General features: G+C 39.5%; 1 protein-coding gene across 1 annotated transcript in view; it reads left to right on the top strand.

Moving 5' to 3' along the window:
* TMEM30A (transmembrane protein 30A) overlaps nucleotides 1-22,369 on the top strand; it is a 31,282-nt gene that overhangs the window by 3,628 nt on the left and 5,285 nt on the right. The window contains 3 exon segments of the mRNA NM_001260817.1: nucleotides 14,249-14,356; nucleotides 16,643-16,750; nucleotides 21,021-21,108. Of these exon segments, the coding sequence (NP_001247746.1) occupies nucleotides 14,249-14,356; nucleotides 16,643-16,750; nucleotides 21,021-21,108 (304 nt within the window).

Below are 22,369 nucleotides of genomic sequence, written 5' to 3' on the forward strand. Positions count from 1 at the left end.
AGGTACATTTTCATGAAACCTTAGTGAATTAACTCCCCATTCCCCACGTTTAATAAACTCAACTTTCTTCTTCACCTTATTATTTTATTTATTGCCCTCGATTATTTAATCCTGATTATTTGCTGTTGTCCTAGTTTCTGATAAAAATTCTTATGTATGTTTTTACTCCTAAATTGAATTATTAGGTTATAAGATTTTTAAGGAGATTAAATTTCTCATCTGTATTTAGTAATGTTTGTTATACTTAGCCTTTAGCTAAGAGTCAGGGAAGAATAAGTTTCTTTGTATAAATGATTGTTAAAGATTAGGCACTTTTATTTTAAAAAGTTTGAAGCTTTAATATTCAAGTTGATTTTAGTTACTTAGAAGCCAACTTTTGGAAATTAAGGTTTGTGGTGTTAGTGTTTTAACTTGTTTCTCAAGTAATGTTAGTAGTAAGAGCAAGGAATGTGAAAGTAAATATGGCCAGCTGGAATATTTTACATGGCCCAGGAGCATTTTACAGATGAACATTTGTAATCGATTTGATGATAGGAGAGCACTAACTTTGAATCTCAATTACGAGAAATGTTTCCTCCAAAATTTCCATTCTTCGCATTAGTATTAGTAGATATATGTTACCAAAAAATTGTACATATTATTGATGCATTTTGAATTTTATCAATAAAAATTGTTGCAAATTTGTTTTCTCTCTTGTTGCATAAGAACCTACATACCTAATATCCTGGTCCATGCTTCTGGGTCCGCAAAGCCTGATGTATTTACTTTCTGGCCTCTTACAGAAAAAAATTGCCTGCCCCTGACTTGGAGTTTTAATAAATCATACCACCAAAGTTAGCATTTGCTACACAAATAGCTGTGTTTAATTTACGTGTTCTAGTCCTCAAAAATTGTTCAAGGTAGGTGTAATGATCCCTGGCAATTGCTTAGGTTCTGTCTTTGTACAGATTTAGTAGATATAAAATTTACCATTAATCTTGGCTTAGGAACATCATTCTTCATTTCTTTGTCACAGATAAAAATCAGGCAGCCTAAAGAAAGTTGCTTTAGAAAGTTTTATTTTAGTTACCTTTTGTGTTCATTAAGGTCTCTCAAAAAGACTTCAGATAAATTTTTTAGTGTGGAATAATCAGTTCAAGGGGGAGTACTTAAAATACGATTTTTAACTTAATTTGACTAATACTTAAAATGATGTACCTTATTACTCAGCATTTTGTTGAATGACCTTTTCAGGTCTTATATTGATTTCTTTTTCGACAAATTTACATTCAAAATGGAAGTTTTCCAGTCCTTTTCCTAGATAGTGTGAAAAATGCACATCCTTCAAATTCTTCCTTTCCCACTGCATTAAATTCTGAGTCTGTTTCTTAGGAATAGGATGTATTTTTAGAATTACCAAGAAGAAATGCCAGTTTGATTTGGGTGAACAATTACAGTGATAGCAAAACAAAGCTGAGAAATGTGATACCTCCTATCCGCTCATCTACATCTGTTCTATTTTGCCTCTGGTTCTTTGTCTTGGATTTTAGCTAATGGGCAAGTCTCCAGATTATCATTGTATTTTGCACTGTGCCTTGTATGCTCTTGACATTAGTAAGCATTAATTTTTCAAAATGAGGGAACTGTAGCTCCTCTTCCACTTGGTAGCCTCTTTTGTTTCTAAAGATAGGAACTATGTGCTTTAGTGTGAACTTTATTTTTTAATAAAGTTGTTACAACTCATGGTAACAACTTTTTTCAAAAAATAAAGGATTGTTAGGCCCAGAAGATTTTGTTAGGGTTTGGACATTATGTCTGGCTACCCTTGAATTTTAGCTGATAAAGGGTGTTGTGGTTTTATTTGATGGTGAAAACTCATAAGCTGAGTGAAATTTACAAAGGATTTTAATCAACACTGGACATTTTCTTCATACATTTTCTTCAAAGTGCATGTCTGGGAATAGTAGGAGATAGGGAGAGTTTGGGAACAGGACTTCCCTCCCCCACTGCCATCTTTTTGGAGGAGAGGGCCTTCTTAAGGAGCTTGGCATCTTTTGGGGAAGACGAGACACAATAACAAGAAAACTACGCGTTGCTAGGTGAATGGCACAGTCAGAATATCCTTTGGTAGTTCAGAGGAGGGTGCAATCACATCTATTTCTAATGACCATGGAGAGCTGTGTGGGAAGTGGGCTTTGAGCTGGTACTTGATAAATACCACTTCTTTAGGTGAGGTTCAGATGCATTCCAAGAAAGGTGATTAATATGAACAATGATCTAGTGGCAGGAAATCAAAAAGTGTATAGATAAAATAGGAGTAAGGGCAAATTAGCTGGTGCTAGATTGTGGATAGTCTTGAGTATTTGATAACGAATATATTAAACTGGGGAAGTGACATGATTGCTACACTATCAGGAGTGGGTTCAGCAATGAGTAATTTACAATTTTCATTCTCATGTAAAATGCCTTAGGAACATAGTATGAGGCAGCCGTGTAGGTTCTGTTTTACTGAGTCTTCGCTTGATGGAATCATTTACTACCCAGCCATTCTTAGGAACTGGCTCTCATGTTCACAGTTTGGCATGGAGGCTAGGGTTCTAATTGCCTTTTCACGGAAGCAGTATGGAAGAAGGGGTGAACAAAGGGATAAAGGCCTTTTAAAGAAGGTTCTTGAAAACTGCCATGTACCACCTCCACTTAGTAATAAGGCCACACAAGCTACAAGGGAGGCTGGAAAATGTTTTCATTCAGATAACAAGGTTCTCAGTAAGTGAGAGTTTTGTAGTGTGGAAGAAGGATAGCATAGAAATTGGGGTGAGGGGTTGCTGTTAGCAGTCTCTGCAACACGGGGTTAGAGGAAGATTTATCTGGTGGTGAAATGGTATGTCATCAGGATGAGAGCTCAAGCTCATATAGATGTGAAAGTAGTTTAGACACTGGAATTAATGTTTGTGTTTTTATATTGATTATAATATTGAATCAAACTTGATTTCATAGTAAAAGGCATTAATGTGTTTTTTTATGTGAAAAGTGAGTTAGGCATGTGGCTTTGCTGATACTTAAAAAAAAGTTACAGGAATATTGAATATCATCTTCTTTTGTTTTCTTCAACCTCTTTTTTCCATCTCTGTTCAGCATACAAATGTGTTTTGGTTTCTCCTTAAAAAACAAAAATATCCTATCTTATTTTTTTAATTTTTTATTTTTATTTTCTTTTTCTTTTTTAGAGACGAGGTCTTACTGTGTTGCCCAGGCTTCATTGCAGTGGTACAGTCATAGCACACTGCAACCTCGAACTGCTAGGCTCAAGCAGCCCTTCCACCTCAGCCTCTTGAGTAACTAGGACTATAGGCTCATGCCACCAGGACTGGCCAATTATTAAACTTTTGGTAGAGATGGGGGTCTCGCTTGGTTGCCCAGGCTGGTCTTGACCTCCTGGCCTCAAGCAGTCCTCTTGCCATGTCCTCCCAGAGTTTTGGGATTACAGGCATTGTTAGCCATTGCACCCGGCTTTCTTTTAAAAAAAATAGGAGATGGGGTCTTGCTTTCGCCCAGGCTGGAGTGCAGTGGCATATTCATAGCTCACTGTAGCCTCAGACTCCTGTACTCAAGTGATCTTCTTGCCTTGGCCTCCTGGGTAGCTGGGATTACAGGCTCAAGCCACTGTTTCTGGCTTATCTTAATTGTATTTCATAATAAACTATTATTAATGACTAACATTTTTTTGAGAGTTGCTAAGAGTTTTTTTTTTTTTTTTGAGACGGAGTCTCACGCTGTTGCCCAGGCTGGAGTGCAGTGGCGCGATCTCGGCTCACTGCAAGCTCCGCCTCCCAGGTTCACGCCATTCTCCTGCCTCAGCCTCCTGAGTAGCTGGGACTACAGGCGCCCGCCACCGCGCCCGGCTAATTTTTTGTATTTTTAGAGACGGGGTTTCACTGTGGTCTCGATCTCCTGACCTTGTGATCCGCCCGCCTCGGCCTCCCAAAGTGCTGGGATTACAGGCTTGAGCCACCGCGCCTGGCAAGAGTTTTTACATACATCATATTGGTTGATATAGTGACACTTAGCAAGGGTAACATTATTCTCTCTGTGTTTTTTTTTTTTTTTTGGATAAGGACATTGAATCTGAGATTAAGTCTTCTGTTTAGTCACACAGGTGGGATTCATACTTTAGCCATCTGACCTCTTGTTAATTTCCTGTATTCTCTTTCCACACAATCTGTTTAAAAAGAAGGGTCTGTGCTTATTGATAATGTCCATTCCCATCTCCCTTCAACTCCTTAATTTGCTGCATTTGAAGTATGTTAAATGGTAAAAAGTCCTATGAAGAAAAATGAAGGAAGGGTTGATGGTTTATAATTTTAAATAGTGAAGCCAGGGGAGGCTTCAGTAAAATGACATTTGAATAAAGAACCAAAAGAGGGAAGAGAGTGAACCATATTGATATGTGAGGGAAGAATGTTCCAAGCAGAAGAAATAGTAAGAGCATAGGTCCTGAGGAATGTGCTTAGTTAGGTGTTTGAGGAACGACAAAGAGGCCAGTATGGCTGAAGTAGAGTGGGGAGAATAGTAGAAGATGAGGGTATTGGGAAGTATTGGGGGGAATGTCACATGAACCACTATAAGAACTTTTTCTTCTCTGCTCAGTTTAGTGGGAAGACATTGAAAAGTTTTGCACAGGTAGGTGATATTATTTCACTTATGGTTAAAAAGAGTCACTCTGGCCTTGATGTGGAGAATACTGCCTGGCGAATAAGAGTAAAGTAGGGTATTTCTGATAGGAAAAAACCAAAGCATATTTCCTAGTCTCACACACCATTCAACACATCTGATACCGTGTGTGTGGAGATTTTTCCCTACACACCATCCAGTTCTGACACCAGATTCTCCACCACATACTGTCATGCGCGTCCATGTGAAGAGACCACCAAACAGGCTTTGTGTGAGCAGTAAAGCTTTTTAATCACCTGGGTGCAGGCGGGCTGAGTCCGAAAGAGTCAGCGAAGGGAGATAAGGGTGGGGCCGTTTTATAGGATTTGGGTAGGTAAAGGAAAATTCCAGTCAAAGGGGTTGTTCTCTGGCAGGCAGGAGTGGGAGTCACAAGGTGCTCAGTGGGGGAGCATTTTGAGCCAGGATGAGCCAGGAAAAGGACTTTCACAAGGTAATGTCATCACTTAAGGCAAGGACTGGCCATTTTCACTTCTTTTGTGGTGGAATGTCATCAGTTAAGGCGGGGCAGGGCATTTTCACTTTTTCGTGATTCTTCAGTTACTTCAGACCATCTGGGCATATACATGCAAGTCACAGGAGATGCGATGGCTTGGCTTGGGCTCAGAGACCTGACACACACCAACTGGGTGTCCTATAATTTCATTAAATTCTGGCACTATCTACTAGGAGATAGTATCAGATCCCACAGGGTAAGGGCTCAGTCCCACAAGACTGCCCTTCACTTCAGATGCCAGTTGCAAGTCCCAGGCTGAAACCTGTACTTCTGGACAAATTGCTATAAACTGGTGTTCCCATGACCCCCTCCTTGAGTTTGCTTTATTTGCTAGAGTGGCTCATAGAACTCAGGTAAACACTTTACTTACGTTTACCCATTTATTATAAAGGATATTACACAAGATACAGAGTAAAAACCAGGTGGAAGAGATGTAAAGGGAGATGTTTGGAGAAGGGGGTCAGAGCTTCCGTGTGCTCACTTGTGTGCCACACTTCAGGCACCTGCATGTGTTCAACTATCTGGAAGCTCTCTGAACCCTGTCTTTTTGAGTTTTCATGAAGGCTTTATTATGTATGCATGATTGATTCAATCATTGACCTTTGGTGATCAACTCAAGTCTTCAGTCACTCTGCCCCCAGGGACTCAACCTTCAGTCCCTTTCTCCTTCCCACAAGTTCTATTCATGCCTTGGTCTTTCTAGTGACCAGCTTCCATCCTGAAGCTGTTTACGGGGCCCCAACCACCAACTGTCTCATTAGCATATGAAAGACACTGTTATCACTCAGAGACTGTAAGAGTTTTTTTTAGGAGCTCTGTACCAGGAAACTGGGAGCAAAGATTAAATATGTATTTCTTACTGTAAATCACAATATCACACAGGAAAACCAGTGAAGAGGCTGTTGGAAGTAATTCAAGCAGGAGATGATGGTGGTCACAGTAGAACGGTTGCAGTGACAAGCAGTTAGATTTAGAATATATTTATAAAAGTAGAGCTAGTAAAATTTTCTTATGCAATTGATATATGGGGTGTAAGAGAAAGTAAAGAATCAAAGATGACCAAGATATTTTGGTTTGTAACTGAAGGGATCGAGTTGTCACTAGACTGCAGGAAAATGAGGTTTTAAGTAAGAGGATGTGGTGGGGGAAGTAGAATAAACAGTTCAATATTTGACTTGTTAGGATGAGATGCCATTAGACATCCAAGTTGGGAATAATGAGTAGGCAAACAAATACATGAATTTAGAGTTCAAGGGGAATGTTGAGACTACAGTTACACATTTTGAGGGCTAATCAGCATAGATGATGTATAAAGGCCTAGTTAGCATAGATGATGTATAAAGGCCTAAGATAGGATGAAATCGTAAGAGTGATTTATAGGTCAAAGAAAAATGAGAAGATCCCTGAGTCACTCCAGTGTTTAGAGGTTGGGGAGATAAGGAGGAACTAGCAAAGGAGACTGAAAAGGAGCAGCCAGTGAGGTAGGACAAAAACATGGACACTGGTATCCTGGAATCAAAGGAAGAGCATGTGAACAACATGCCAAATGTTGTTGCTCATGGTTCACAGAAGAGCAGGACTGAGAACTGACTTTTGATTTAGTGACGTGAAAAGGAGTGGTGAACCTTACAGAGAGTGGCATCACCATCCACAGGGTTTTTCATGCCAGAAACCCTGGAAATCAACCTAAGTGTATTTGCCCTCATCCCATCTCTAGGCACTAAGTTCTGTAGATTCTGCCTTCTCTTTCTTTTGTGAAATCTGTCTTTTCTGTTCCTGCTGCCACTTTATTAGTTTAAGTTCTCAACATTTCTCACCTGGATTATTGCAGTGGCATTCTGTCTGGCGTTCTCTTTAATCTCTCAGCACATTGCTGCCACAGTGATTCTTTTTAAGAGACTAGTCTTAATGTTTCCTTTTTTTTATTTAAAATTTCTCCTATGGCTGTTTCTGTCTAGCATTCAGGATACTGTTCAAACCCCTTTACATAGAGTGTAATTTTCTTCACGATAGACTACTTTCTTTTTTTCTAGTCTCATCTCCTACCACTCCCCTACTTTATGCTCTAGTCATGGCAAACTACTATAGTTTCTGGAATGTGGCATGCTAATAGTTTATCAGAAATGACCTTCCTTTTCTTATTCTATCACATTTTTAAATGTAGTTCCTATTAACATGGAAAGTCTTCCTTGATTCTCCTTTCTCCACCTGGTATATATGCTTCTCTCAGTTTCCAGAAGTACTAGCTTACAGCCTGCCTTAAAATTGTTATCCTGTAATTATTCATAAATGTGACTTTCTGTCCCATTTGTAAATTCTTTTGTAGCATGAACAATGTATTTTTCCATTTTGTGTTCTCATCCTGTAGACAGTGCCTAGCACCTAATAGGGACTCAGCTTTGAATGAGTGATGGAAACTCAGTACCATCAAAACATCTTAACAGTTTGTTGAGAGTTTTTTGGTCATCTGAATGGTATTACGGGTCTGAAGGAGTTCTCGAAATTACCCAAGGAAAATATTATATACTATAAGTCAAACTTCTGTAACTGTGATATCCATCCATATCTAAAAGCAAAACAAATTTGCCTATTGAAGAGTAATCCAGGGAATGCTGAAAATTTAACAAACGGGTTAATTGGCAAATGTTGCAGCAAAGAGAGACAAATATCGAAACTATATCATGTTCCAAGCACCCAGTCAGGGATGTAGTCTTTCTTTGTACCGTCTCCCTGTAGAAAACATCTGCTCAGCAGCTCTCATGGAGAAATTTGCTGACTACTAGACTAGGTTGTATTTCCATACCACCTGTACTTTTTTTTTTTTTTTAAATCAAAATATCTATTCTACTTTAATATTGTTTTCTGTGTTAGATACTGAACTCCAGGAGGTCAGGTGCTAGGCTGAATCATTGCTGGGACCATAGAGGTACTCATAAATGTTAGGTGAATGAATGATTACATCATGATGGGCAGTCAGAAAGAAATTAAGGTTCCACTTCCTATCTGTTTATATGCAAATATTTGATTATGTTATTCTCCTCAAAACTCTTCAGTTCCTTATTTCCTGCTGGACATTTTAACACGCAGGGTTACTTAGCTTTCTGAGGCTTTATTGTCAGCAGCAGTAACCAGCTCTGACTAGCTTAGACAGGAAAACAAGTATTAGAGGAGGATTGGGTAACTCACACACAAAATGCATGGGACATATAGAGAATCAGGTTTGGAGACAAGTGGGAAGTAAGGGAGTTTTGAAAGTATAAGCAGTCTAGGCCGGGCGCGGTGGCTCAAGCCTGTAATCCCAGCACTTTGGGAGGCCGAGACGGGTGGATCACGAGGTCAGGAGATCGAGACCATCCTGGCTAACACGGTGAAACCCCATCTCTACTAAAAAATACAAAAAACTAGCCAGGCGTGGTGGCGGGCGCCTGTAGTCCCAGCTACTTGTGAGGCTGAGGCAGGAGAATGGCGTGAACCCGGGAGGCGGAGCTTGCAGTGAGCTGAGATCCGGCCACTGCACTCCAGCCTGGGCGACACAGCAAGACTCCGTCTCAAAAAAAAAAAAAAAGAAAGAAAGTATAAACAGTCTGATCCAGATGCCACAGCTGCTGTTGAATTTTTCTTGCTAGACTACTGCTGTGACTGCTCATTTAATCACACCCACTCTTTGTTTCCCAGGATTCACTGCTTTATGTGGGAGTATCTGATAGCTGAGTGTAGCTCTTGTACCTTTACCCTGGCTACCATGGGTTTATGGAGAGGAAGAACCCATCTCTGCCTTTGATTTCTGAAGTGGGAGGTGGAACCCTGCATCCTTCCAAAACTCACAGTGGACAATTCCACAAAACTTGGAAACAATTCCAATGATTGCCAGGGTAATTGTATTTTTAAAATGAGGTGATTTGTGTTAGAAATAGATAATCGGTGCCATGAAGAGAAGTCAGCATAGCGACAGAGGACCTCTCAGCAATTCAGTCTTTACTTTCTGCAGAAAGGGTGCTACTGACAGATGGAACAGTGACGAGAGCACACTTGAACAAGGGAAAAGCAACATATTTATCCCTTACGCATTTGGGTTGTCCTCACTGCTGTGTCCTGCATCCATTGACTGGAGCTGGACCTCACAGTCTTAAACTGATACCCGATTTGCTAACAACCTAAAACTTTCCTAAGTAGGTAAGTGCAAGGGAGAACAAAGAAGGAGAGGAAGTTGCTTATGAAAGGTTTAAGGAAGCAATAACAAATCCAAATAAGGAAGGGGCATAAGCTATGAGCTAGGACTTGCCTGGGCCTGTCCAATCATGCCTGAGTAAGCCAAAGCAACTAACTGGGCTAAAGTGTAAGAACTAATAGTTGATAGGAGGCTTTAGAGTAAGAAGCTATTATTTTTAGTGTCTATTATTTTGTTTTTAAACCAAGACAAGCTTTGAAGAGGAACTTTTCTACTTTCTGCATGTGTATTAAGTACTTAAAATGCCTGGCACTTAGTATACATTCAATAAGCAGTAGTCAGTGAAATACAGTATATAGTTTTGGGTCCAGTTTACATTCTTAGCCGCCTCATTTCCTTCCAACATGAAAACGCTATAAATCCAAAATGTGTATGCTATTGTCCTTAAATATACCTTGTGCTTTCCACCTCTGTCTTCTCCATATGCCACCTCTTTCTCTCTTTTCCGTCTTTCTTTTATGGCTCTGTTCAAATCTTTGCTGATTCTCAGTAAGAAAGAAGTACTGGTCCATCTATTTATTATTTCTCTATGCCATCCACTTTGGCACTTAGCATTTTATGATAGTTTTCTTGGTATTTATATGTTATCTTTGATAAAGTAGTCTGCTAGGGGGCAAAGGGGACTGATTATTTCTGGGGGAAAAACAGTTTAGTAGAAGGAACGTGAAGCTTGGAGTCAGAAATCCTTGGTTCCAGCTTAGCAGTAGCTATTACTATGTATGTGACCTTGGACAAGTTTCTGAATGTGTTCTTTTTATATAAAATGGAGATAATGCTATAGGATTTTGGTGAGGGTCAGATGAAATATGTATGAGAAGGAAAAGGCTGTGTAAACTGTACACCGTATGATTGCTTTTGTATGTATCTTGTACCTAATGTCATGCCTTACATATAAGCTTAATATATTAATGATAATGATTTTTTTAAATAGTCGTATCAGATTTTCATGGCATCAAAAGACATGTAATTTTTTTTTTGTGACGAAGTCTTGCTCTATCGCCCAGACTGGAGTGCAGTGGTATGATCTTGGCTCACTGCAAACTCCGCCTCCTGGGTTCACACCATTCTCCTGCCTCAGCCTCCCGAGTAGGTGGGACTGCAGGCACCCGCCACCATGCTCGGCTAATTTTTTTTTTGTATTTTTAGTAAAGACGGTTTTACCATGTTCGCCAGGATGGTCTCAATCTCCTGACCTCATGATCCGCCTGCCTCGGCCTCTCAAAGTGCTGGGATTACAGGCATGAGTCACCGCGCCCGGCAAGACATGTACTTGTAGATACATTTACAAAATTGTAATCAGATTGTGATGAAAATGTTATAGCTATCTTATATTTTGTTCATGTATAATTTAATATTCAGTAATTACTCTTGGTTCCAATAAAATGTTATATTGTTATATTTTATACTGTAGCATAATTTATTAGATTTCAAATTCCATCAGATTATTTTTGTTCAGTTAAATAGAGAATATGATTTCTCTTGCAGATTTTGCCCCTAGAAACTAATTCTAGAGAGAGTGATTTGAGACGGTTCTGTTCAAAAGCATACAATACGGGAATAAGTCCAGCTGGCAACTTTTTTTTTTAATGCTTAGATTAATCTTAAGAGGGAGAAAATGTACAGAGATTTTAAAATATAGTTTGTTTTTCTGAATGGTCTTTTCTTTCCTCTCTCCAACATCATAAAACTTGGTATTTAAATGGAATATTGTGCATGAAAAGGCCCCAGGTGCAAAGTTGTGGCCCAACAGGTCTAGTGAAAGATTACATAGGCTTTGCTTCTCTTTATTTAGGAGACCTGTGTTTTTAGTTTGTTTTAGTTATATGACTAGCTCTTAGAGTTTTCAGTGAAAGAAAATTTTCTCTAAACAATTTCATCAGTAAACAAATAAGCTTTGATGGAAACCGTTTCTATAGGAGGTTATACTGGAATTTGACAAAACCAAGTTTTGTTAAGCAAATGTATGATTTTTTAAATGCAGCTAAATGTTACACCTTACCAAGGAGGACTACAGTGTCTTAATCAGCTGGGTGATACCTTCCAATGGGTGGGTTAAACAACCAACGTTTATATCTCGTAGGTCTGGAGGCTAGGAAGTCCAAGGTCAAGGTACTGGTAGATTCAGCTCCTAGTGAGGTCTCTTTACAGGGTTGTAGATGGCTGCCTTCTTTCTTTGTCCTCAGATAATAGAGATTGAGAGAGCTGTGGACTTTTTTCCCCGTCTTATAAGGACACTAATCCCATCATAGGAGCTCTACCCTCATGACCTCACCTAAATCTGATTACCTCCCAAAGGTCCCTTCTCCAAATACCATCATACTGGGGGTTAGAGCTTCAACATAGGACATTTAGGGGGACACAAACATTAAGTTCATAACATTCAGGTGGCAAGTGAGCATATAAAAATGCTCAACATCATATGTCAATAGGGAATTACAAATTGCAACAACAATGACATATTACCACATACCCAGTAGGATGGTGAAAATCCAAAACCGACACCACCAAATGCTAAGGGAGAATGTGGAGCAACAGGTATTACGACGGAATGCAAAATGGTACAGCTCCTTTGGAAGTCAGTTTGGCAGTTTCTTATAAAAGTAAACATACTTGGCTGGGCGCAGTGGCTCATGCCTGTAATCCCAGCACTTTGGGAGGCCAAGGCAGGCAGATCATGAGGTCAAGAGATAGACACCATCCTAGCCAGCATGGTGAAACCCCGCCTCTATTAAAAAATACAAAAATTAGCTGGGCATGGTGGTGCACTCCTGTAGTTTGGCTACTGGGGAGGCTGAGGCAGGAGAATCGCTTGAACCCAGGAGGCAGAGGTTGCAGTGAGCCGAGATTGCGCCACTGCACTCTGCCTGGCGACAGAGCGAGACTCTGTCTCAAAAAAAAAAAAAAAAAAAAAAAGTAAGCATACTCTTACTGTATGACCCAGCAATTGCATACCTTGTATTTACCCAAGTGGGTTGAAAACTTAGGCCCACACAAAAACTTGCACATGGATGTTTAACAGCTTTATTCGTAATTTCAATAACTTGGAAGCAACCAAGATGTCCTTCAATAGGTGAACAAATCAATAAACTGTGGCACATCCAGACAGTGGATATTATTTATTGCTAAAAATAAATGAACTATGAACCCATGAAAAGACATATAAAATCTTAAATGAGTATAAGTGAAAGAAACCAATCTGAAATGGGTACATAAGGTATGATTTCATATTCTGGAAAATACAAAGCTATGGAAACAGTAAAAAGATGAGTCCTTTCCAGGGGTTAGCAGAGAGAGGGATCAATCAAGTACAGAGGTTTTTTAGGGCAGAGAGACTATTCCATATGATAACATAATGGTGGATACACATTATACGTTTGTCAAAACCCATAGAATATACACCAAGTGTGAACCCTAATGTGAACTGTGGGCTTTGGGTGATGGTAATGTGTCAATGTAGGTTCGTCGATTGTAGCGAATGTACCACTGTGATGTGAGATGTTGATAGTGGGGGAAGTTGTGTGTGTGTCAGAGGCAGAGGGTATATGGGAACTCTGTACTTTGTTCAGTTTTGCTGTGAACCTTAAACTATAAAAAATAGTCTATTTTTATGGCAGGAAAAAAAAAGCTTTCAATTTAGCTATCAGGCCAGATCTTCTGACATCAACCAGTATACTGCAGTTCAATTCTGGAACTAACCACCCTGAATTAGTGTCAGACTCCACAAGTTTCAAGAGCATGGTCCCCAACAAGACTGCCCCCGCTTCAGACACCAGCTGCAAGTCAAGTTCTCCGGCCACTCATACTTGTCAACTGGCTACAAATCCAGGGGGTTCCCAAGACCCTTCTCACTACCTCGCCATAAGATTTCCCTGAATTCAGAAGCCATTTGCAAGTTCAGGGATCTCCAGGTCACCCATATTTCTGACCAACTGCCTATATATTCAGAGGGGATCCTAGAAGACACATATAGCAAGATCTCGACGAGTCCTGAATGCAGAGCTTTTATGCCCTCTCCCTGTATACTTAGAACGTAGTTCCCTCCCAGCACATTAATGGATTCACCAACCAGAAAACTGTTCTTCACTTCAGTGTCTAGAGTTTCTATTGGGACTTCATGATGAAGACTTGATTGATTGAACACTGATTGAACTAAATTTTTAGCTCCACTTTCCTCCTAAGAGGTTGGACTGGGCCAAAGGCCCCTCATCACACAATTAGTCTTTCTGGTGACTAGCTGCTATCCTGAGCCATCTTGTTAACATAAACCCTGGTGTGAATCAAGGGGCTTATGAATAACAAAGATACTTTTATCACCTGGGAAATTCCAAGCATAAAGCTGCTTGCCGGGAACCCAAAACAAAGACAAATTCAGCACCAGGTGTTGAAAAAACAGTAGCTCTTGATAACCTAATTTTTTTCAAAAGTATATCATGGAAAGCTGGACTGAAAAGTATTTAAGATTGTAAAATTTAAGAGGATCTCTGTTAATCTAGTATTTTAATAGTTAGATGTTTTAGCTATGTAAGTCTTTATCATGCAGTTTTGAATTTTGTGTATATGATTTTATGCATAAATATATTTCTTTGATGAAAAGAAGAGAGGACTTTACTTGGAAAGATCAGCCAGTAGAACAACAGAGGACCCTTTCCAGTTTTTACCACTTCACACTGTCAAACAGATGACCTTAAAAACAGTTTTTGTCTGGGCTCTAGTTCATTTCATTGGACTTAATTTTCCTTTTAATAGCAAGTTATTTCAGAGTGTTTTAGGTATCCACTTTCTCTAAGGAAGTGCTTAGTTATATTTTTCTCTTGCAGATTGATTATACCGGAACAGAGCCTTCCAGTCCCTGCAATAAATGTTTATCTCCGGATGTGACACCTTGCATTTGTACCGTTAACTTCACACTAGAAAAGTCGTTTGAGGTCTGTGTTTCCAAGTAATGTGCTAGAAAAGCCATGCTTTAAAAAATACTGATATTGTACTAAATGTCTTTTACTAGGTATTTTCCTTTTATAGAGGAGTCACTTTAATTTACTGGAATTTATAGGCTTTTGAGGAAGATCGTTTTATGTGTTTGGCTGTTGGATTTTGCTGTCTGGTAATTAAATACATTTATTTGAATGGTTTATTTTAGTTCTTTGTAGACAAAATTTAAGACATTGTATTTTATCCTTTCACTAGATAATTTTATGACTGTACAAATCAATTTTTTATAAAGGTATATATACTTGTATTTTTAAAATTATTGCTCAAATTATTTTGCATACTTACAATACTAAAGCAAGCTTTACTTTAGAAAATAATAATTCTCCCATCACTTAATTGAATTATTTTTAAGACATATGAAGCATTGTAAAAAATGCAAACACTTATTAAAACCTTACTGATCATTTATGTTTTTTATAAGTAGTTAGAAATCCATCTGTTTGCATTTACACTGCCATTCTGAGCACATGCTAACGGACATAAAGATTCAGATAGGCATGTAAAGACCACTTTGTATTCTCCTGTGCCTGAAAGTTGAGCTTAAAATAATTATTCTTAAGGGAGCAAAACTGCATTAATACATGCCAACTTTTTAGATTTTCTGCACTTAAGATTTTCTAAAGGTAGTGATGACTTTAATAGTCCCTAATAGTTGGTTGCCATCTAGTGGTTATAGATGCTCTTGCACTGAGATAAAGGACAGGATAGTGCTGTCTTTGAATAAAACATGAAAACAAATTTTGTAGAAGACAAATGTAATTATTTAACTTTGTTTCAGCAGAAACAAAATATACATTTAAAGCATCTTTATAAGTCCATGATTTTTCAATGTGATGGGCAGGCAATAAAGATGCAATAAGTTCTGCTTTTGTCAGAACAGGCACAATTGAAGAAATGAGAGACTACTAGTGATACAGAAGCGCCATTATTTTTCTCTCCCATTCCAAAAATACTTCCGAACTTGTTGTTTGCAAAGGCAGTCAACCTCAGATTCATTCTCTTGTGGATTCTGTGTTTCTTTACAAGCTCAAACTTTGAATTGGAGTAAACTCTTTTCAGGGAACTTCAAGTAGGTTATTTTGTCTCAGTGTTTATTCAAAGAATCTCTCAGTTTGCAAATTGAATTTACTTTACCAAATCTTGAGGTAATACTTCCTTTTAAAAAAGAATATTCATTGTCTCAATTTCTGTGATGCAATTTTGATATTCCCCCTCTTCCACAAGAAAGTTTCCATGTAAACATTTTCTTTATATAGAATGGGAAAATTTGCATGGTTTGACATTCGAAAGTCAAGCATTAAATAATTGATAGTGTATATGAAAATAGCAAATCAAATGATGTATGCTTATAATATTACTGAATTACTTTTAATTAAGGATAAGAATATAGAAAATAGAAGTAGCATCCAGAAATGAGAAAATAGCTTAATGTTTGCTACTTATAAAAATAATCATTTAAATGGCTTCTTAGCATCTTCTAAATAATTGTAATGTTTATAGGTTATCCTTCTTTCCCAGGTTATTTCAAAGTTTGCTCTATTAAATATATTAAAATACTTTTCTTGATTATTATAAAGTGCTTATTATCATAGAGACTCTACTAATTAGTAGTTTATTAACTCATATAGTATCCTCTTGAGGAATTTATTACATCCCAATTGAAGTTCAGAATTCACTTGGACAAGAAAAAAATGAATGTTTCAGCTGGACCTGGTGCTACAAACCTGTAGTGCATACCTCCCAGCATCTAGGGACAGAGGTGGGAGAATAGCTTGGGCCCAGGAATTAAGGGCCAGCCTGGGCAACATAGCAAGTCTGTAGTCTCTGGGATTAAAAAAAAGAAACAAGCTTGACCATTATCCCTGTGAAACGTTGATGCTAACTGGGTGAAGACCAGTTTGAATTAGAGAAAATTTTAAATTGAAAGTAGCTCAGAGTAGGCTAATAGATTCCTTGAAGATTCTTTTTTAATGTAAATAGTACTTCTTTGATGTCTTTAAGGATAGTTTTAAAGTTTACTTGTGGAATTTTGTAACGTACTTTCTTTAACCTTATTTACAGTTGTGCCATTTTAGATTGCTAAGTACTGGTGGAATTTACACCACTACCTATTACAAATTGTAACCTAGTAAAGTCCAAATTATGTAGCTTTTATGTACACATGAAATAAGTTTATACAGAATAGTTTTTGTACGAAAATTTTTCCCTCTCTGTTTCTCTAGGGCAATGTGTTTATGTATTATGGACTGTCTAATTTCTATCAAAACCATCGTCGTTACGTGAAATCTCGAGATGATAGTCAACTAAATGGAGATTCTAGTGCTTTGCTTGTAAGTAAAATGATAAATATGAAAATATGATATCTGTAAAATAAGAATATGTGGTAACTGTTCAGTTAGAATTGTTAGGATGAAATTAAAGTGTTGTCATTTATAGTTTGTATAGTGAGGATTTTTTTTTCCCCCCGAGATGGAGTTTCACTTTGTCGCCCAGGCTGGAGTACAGTGGCACAGTATCGGCTAACTGCAACCTCTACCTCCCAGGTTCAAGCAATTCTGCCTTAGCCTCCCGAGTAGCTGGAATTACAGGCGCATATCACCATGCCCAGCTAATTTTTGTATTTTTAGTAGAGAGAGGGTTTTAACATGTTGGCCAGGCTGGTCTTGAACTCCTGACCTCATGATCCGCCCACCTCAGCCTCCCACAGTGCTGGGATTACAGGCATGAGCCACTGTGCCTGGCCTGTATCATAAAGATTTTTAGTTAAAATATTTTTTCCTGAAATTTGCACAAATGCATTGACGCCCAGACTGGTTTGGAAATCTGTGTGGACTAGGGGATCTTAGTTTGTTTACTGTGGTTCAGTTTTTTAGTTTTCCATAGTAGTGGCTAGTGCCTAAGTATTTTTTCTTTTTTTTTTTTTTGAAACAGAGTCTCACTCTGTCACCCAGACTGGAGTGCAGTGGCCTGACCTCGGCTCACTGCAACCTCCACCTCCTGAGTTCAAGTGATTCTCCTGCCTCAGCCTCCCGAGTATCTGGGATTACAGGTGTGCACCACCAAGCCCGGCTAATTTTTGTATTTTTAGTAGGGACGGGGTTTCACCATGCTGACCAGGCTGGTCTCAAACTCTGGACCTCAGGTGATCCGCCCACCTCGGCCTTCCAAAGTGCTGGGATTACATGGGTGAGCCATCGCCCGGCCCTAAGTATTTTATGTTAGTGTTGCCAATGCAACAAACATTCAGAGGCCCTGAGCAATTTAGGATTTCTTAGAATTGACGAATCTCTTAGAATACAATTTAGGACTATGTTGTGAGCAGCAGGGGCCTCCTAAACATAAACTGTAACTGCTCTAGGTTGCCCTGATTGGTTTTATTGCTGATCATCAGTTCCTGATGTGTGGGATTTTAAGAAATACAAGTCTACTTAAAGATATCTTGGTATACACAGGGTTCTGGTTAGGCCTATGATAGTCTGAATCTATGTGGGGTTTATTCCATAGGATCCAATCTTTAGCACTCAAATCCAGAGAAGATGATGTACTGTGAGATACACCAAGTTTCTAGACCTTTCTGAATGTGTTTTTTTTTTTTTTTTTTTTGAGACGGAGTCTCGCTCTGTCGCCCAGGCTGGAGTGCACTGGCCGGATCTCAGCTCACTGCAAGCTCCGCCTCCCGGGTTTACGCCATTCTCCTGCCTAAGCCTGCCGAGTAGCAGGGACTACAGGCGCCCGCCACCACGCCCGGCTAATTTTTTGTATTTTTTAGTAGAGACGGGGTTTCACCGTGTTAGCCAGGATGGTCTCGATCTCCTGACCTCGTGATCCGCCCGTCTCGGCCTCCCAAAGTGCTGGGATTACAGGCTTGAGCCACCGCGCCCGGCCTTGAATGTGTTTTTTTGGGAATATAGATTGTGTGTGTTCCAAAACCCCAGAAATGGTGGCTGGTTTACAATTATTTAATTTACATATGTGCTCTGTTCACTGAGCGTAAAGAAAACTGAAACTGATTCTTATAAACTGCAAGCAAAGATTTCAGGCCAGACCAGGAATTGATCAATTTTTTCTGTAAAGGGCCAGATATTATGTGTAAGGCCCTTTACAATCTGGCATCAGCCTCATTATCTTATATACTATCTTTAATACATTAAACAAGGCCTGGCTGCCCTGGGCCTTGTTTGCTGCTCCCTAACCATGCATTGTGAAACAAGTCATCTGCTCGTCCTGCCATTTAGCATTTCATTTATTTAGAATGCCATTTTTACTCTTCCCTGGAGGTCTTCTCATCTCAAGGCCTGCTGTTTTTCTAAGTGTCCGTCCATGCAAAAATGTGCTTCTTTACATGTTTTATTTATTTTTTTGTTCCAAGTCACTACCACTTTTTGCTTTGATAAACAAATTGTGTCTCACATCATCCAAGCCTGCTCCTTTCCAGGCCATTTTCATAGCAGCTATAGAGATGTTTTTAAAAAGTATAAATATCACTTCACTACCTAAAATCTTTTAGTGGTCATATTAGCACTTGTAGTAAAATCTCAGGATGATCTGAGCTATGCATAATCCTCTTATCTCATCACATATCATCCTCCCTCTTGGCATGCTCCAGCTACATTCACCATTACCTTCACAGAAATAAGTTCTTTAGTGGCATGTGGTGGTCTCTTCATCCTGGCTCTTATTTCCTATGACAGTTGGTTTGTAAGGGTCTGCTTCCTCTGTTACATTTTGAGTTGCTTAAAAATAGGGATCGTATTCTTTTCATTTTTCTGTTTTTAGCACCTAGTATGGTACATGCTACATATTAGGTACTCATCAAATAGCTTTTTTTTTTTTTTTTTTTTTTTTTGAGATGGAGTCTCACCACTCTGTCACCCGGGCTGGAATGCAGTGGTGTGATCTCAGCTCACTGCAACCCCTGCCTCCTGGGTTCAAGCAATTCTCTGCCTCAGCCTCCTGAGTAGCTGGGATTACATGCGTGCGCCACCACGCCTGGCTAATTTTTGTATTTTTAGTAGAGATGTGGTTTCACCATATTGTCCAGGCTGGTCTTGAACTCCTGACCTCGTGATCCACCAACCTCGGCCTCCCAAAGTGCTGAGATTACAGGCGTGAGCCACTGTGCCCGGCTTGTTTTTGTTTTTTTTTTTGAGACAGGGTTGACTTTGTCACCCAGACTGGAGTGCAGTGGCATGACCTCCACCCACTGCAACCTTTGCTTCCCGGACTCAAGCAAACCACCCACCTCAGCCTCTCAAGTAGTTGGGACTAAAGGCGCACGCTGCCATGCCTGGCTAATTTTTTGCATTTTTGTAGAGATGGGGTTTCCCCATGTTGCCCAGGCTTATCTTGAACACCTGGACTCAAGGGATCCTCCCGCCTTGGCTTCCCAAAGTGCTGAAATTAGAGGCGTGAGCCACCGTGCCCGACCCTCGTCAAATAGCTTTTGTAAGCCAGTTAATGCAAAGTACCTAGCATTGCTTAGTTTAGTACCTGACACATAGGTAGTAAATAATATTTTCCTTTCTTTTAAAACTTCCTTAAGAATTTAGTGGCTAGCAGATATATTTGCCCTAATGTTAATAGCTTTATCAATACAGATGGTGTAGGGACCAAATAGCTGAGAAGTCAAATATTGAAGAGACTTTATGAGATACCTGCCACAGGCTTCCTTAGCCTTCTCTTATCTTTTCCATTCACACAAGTGCTTTTTTCCAGTCTAGACATGGAGAATATAGATACAAGTCAAGGTTAGCTGGTAATGAAATAATCCTAAGAGGTCTAATTAGGGTCTTCTTAATTTCTAATTGAGATTATCTTGGTATGTTTATGTGTTTTGAGACATAGCTTAATGTGGCGGGAGGGTCCCAGCTCAGACATACACCTAACCTCAGACTTGATACAATTTCTAGTTGAATCCCATAACTGCCACACCTCTTTAAGATCCTCAGTAGGGACTAAGTCAAAACCAAATCTGGACCACAGGCAAATGTTCTGCCTTGTCAGCATTTTTGTTTTTCTTGTACCTGGATGCACAGTTTAAAGATTGATATATTCTAGGAATCTGCACTAAACTCCTTCCTTCCTTTCTTAGATATAGGATTTAACCCCAAATCACAAAATTTGAGATTGTATAGTTGGACGTGTTTATTTTGTGAAGCCCAGTTAAATTAAAGGAATTGCCCAAGGAACTAGAACCTCTAGCGTCTTTAGTTCCAGTTTAAGATTTTCTTGTATCACAACTGGATTGGCAATAGATCATTTCTTAATTTTTCTTGGGCAGAAAACCCTTTGCGGTAATGTTTCTGTGATCAGAAAATCAAAAGGATGTTTATTTGATATATGCATATATGACAAAACATATGCAAGTAAAGGTTATGTTACAAAGGTAAGACAGTAATGTTCAGAATACATTTTGAATATTTAAATGTGGTGTTATTTATAGCCTACTTACATTACAGACCTATGTATTACAAGTGAGGAAAATATAGGTGTTGAATTCTTAATCAGTAATTTAGGGATAGCTCATAATTTAGGGATAGCTCATAGTTCTCCCAAAGGCCTGGATAATAATTTCTCTTTTCTTTTCCTTCTAAAAACCAGAACCCCAGTAAGGAATGTGAGCCTTATCGAAGAAATGAAGACAAACCAATTGCTCCTTGTGGAGCTATTGCCAACAGCATGTTTAATGGTATGATATAGATACAAATACAGACATATATAATTAGGACAATTTGCATAATTTCATTACAGATTTGATTAGTAAACATGAATGAAATTGAGAAACTCCAACATTTAAGACTAAATCGAGGCCGGGCGCGGTGGCTCAAGCCTGTAATCCCAGCACTTTGGGAGGCCGAGACGGGCGGATCACAAGGTCAGGAGATCGAGACCATCCTGGCTAACATGGTGAAACCCCGTCTCTACTAAAAATACAAAAAAACTAGCCGGGCGAGGTGGCAGGCGCCTGTAGTCCCAGCTACTCGGGAGGCTGAGGCAGGAGAATGGCATAAACCCGGGAGGCGGAGCTTGCAGTGAGCTGAGATCCGGCCACTGCACTCCAGCCTGGGCGACAGAGCGAGACTCCGTCTCAAAAAAAAAAAAAAAAAAAAAAAAAAAAAAAGACTAAATCGAGTATTGAATGGGGTATTATAATGCTTTGTGATTTTCTTTTGAGCATACATTTTAGAATGGATTTCTGTCTCTGAGAAGAAAGAAGCAGAAACATTCTGCTACGTGGTGGCTCACGCCTGTAATCCCAGCACTTTGGGAGGCCGAGGTGGGCGGATCACAAGGTCAGGAGATCGAGACCATGGTGAAACCCCGTCTCTACTAAAAATAGAAAAAATTAGCCGGGCGCAGGGGCGGGCGCCTGTAGTCCCAGCTACTCGGGAGGCTGAGGCAGGAGAATGGCGTGAACCCGGGAGGCGGAGCTTGCAGTGAGCCGAGATCGCGCCACTGCACTCCAGCCTGGGCGACAGAGCGAGACTCCGTCTCAAAAAAAAAAAATAAATAAAAGTCAGGCTGACCTTCCCACTCACTTTATTTTTGTCGTTGAAAAGGAGCTATAATTGATCATTTAGAGCAGCACTATCTGATAGAAAGATAATGTGAGCTGTAAATACAAGTCTTGTAGGTAATTTTACATTTTCTTTCTTTCTTTTTTTTTTTCTTTTTCTTTTTTTGAGACAGAGTCTCGTTCTGTCGCCCAGGCTAGAGTGCAGTGGCGTGATCTTGCTCACTGCAACCTCTGCTTCCTGGGTTCAAGCATTTCTCTTGCCTCAACCTCCCCAGTAGCTGGGATTACAGGCGCGTGCTACCACATCTGGCTATATTTTTTGTATTTTTAGTAGAGATGGGGTTTCACCATATTGGTCAGACTGGTCTTGTACTCCTGACCTTGTGATCCACCCACCTTGGCCTTCCAATATGCTGGGATTACAGGCGTGATC

Source organism: Macaca mulatta, chromosome 4 (assembly GCF_049350105.2).
Source record: "Macaca mulatta isolate MMU2019108-1 chromosome 4, T2T-MMU8v2.0, whole genome shotgun sequence".
NCBI lineage: Eukaryota > Metazoa > Chordata > Mammalia > Primates > Cercopithecidae > Macaca > Macaca mulatta.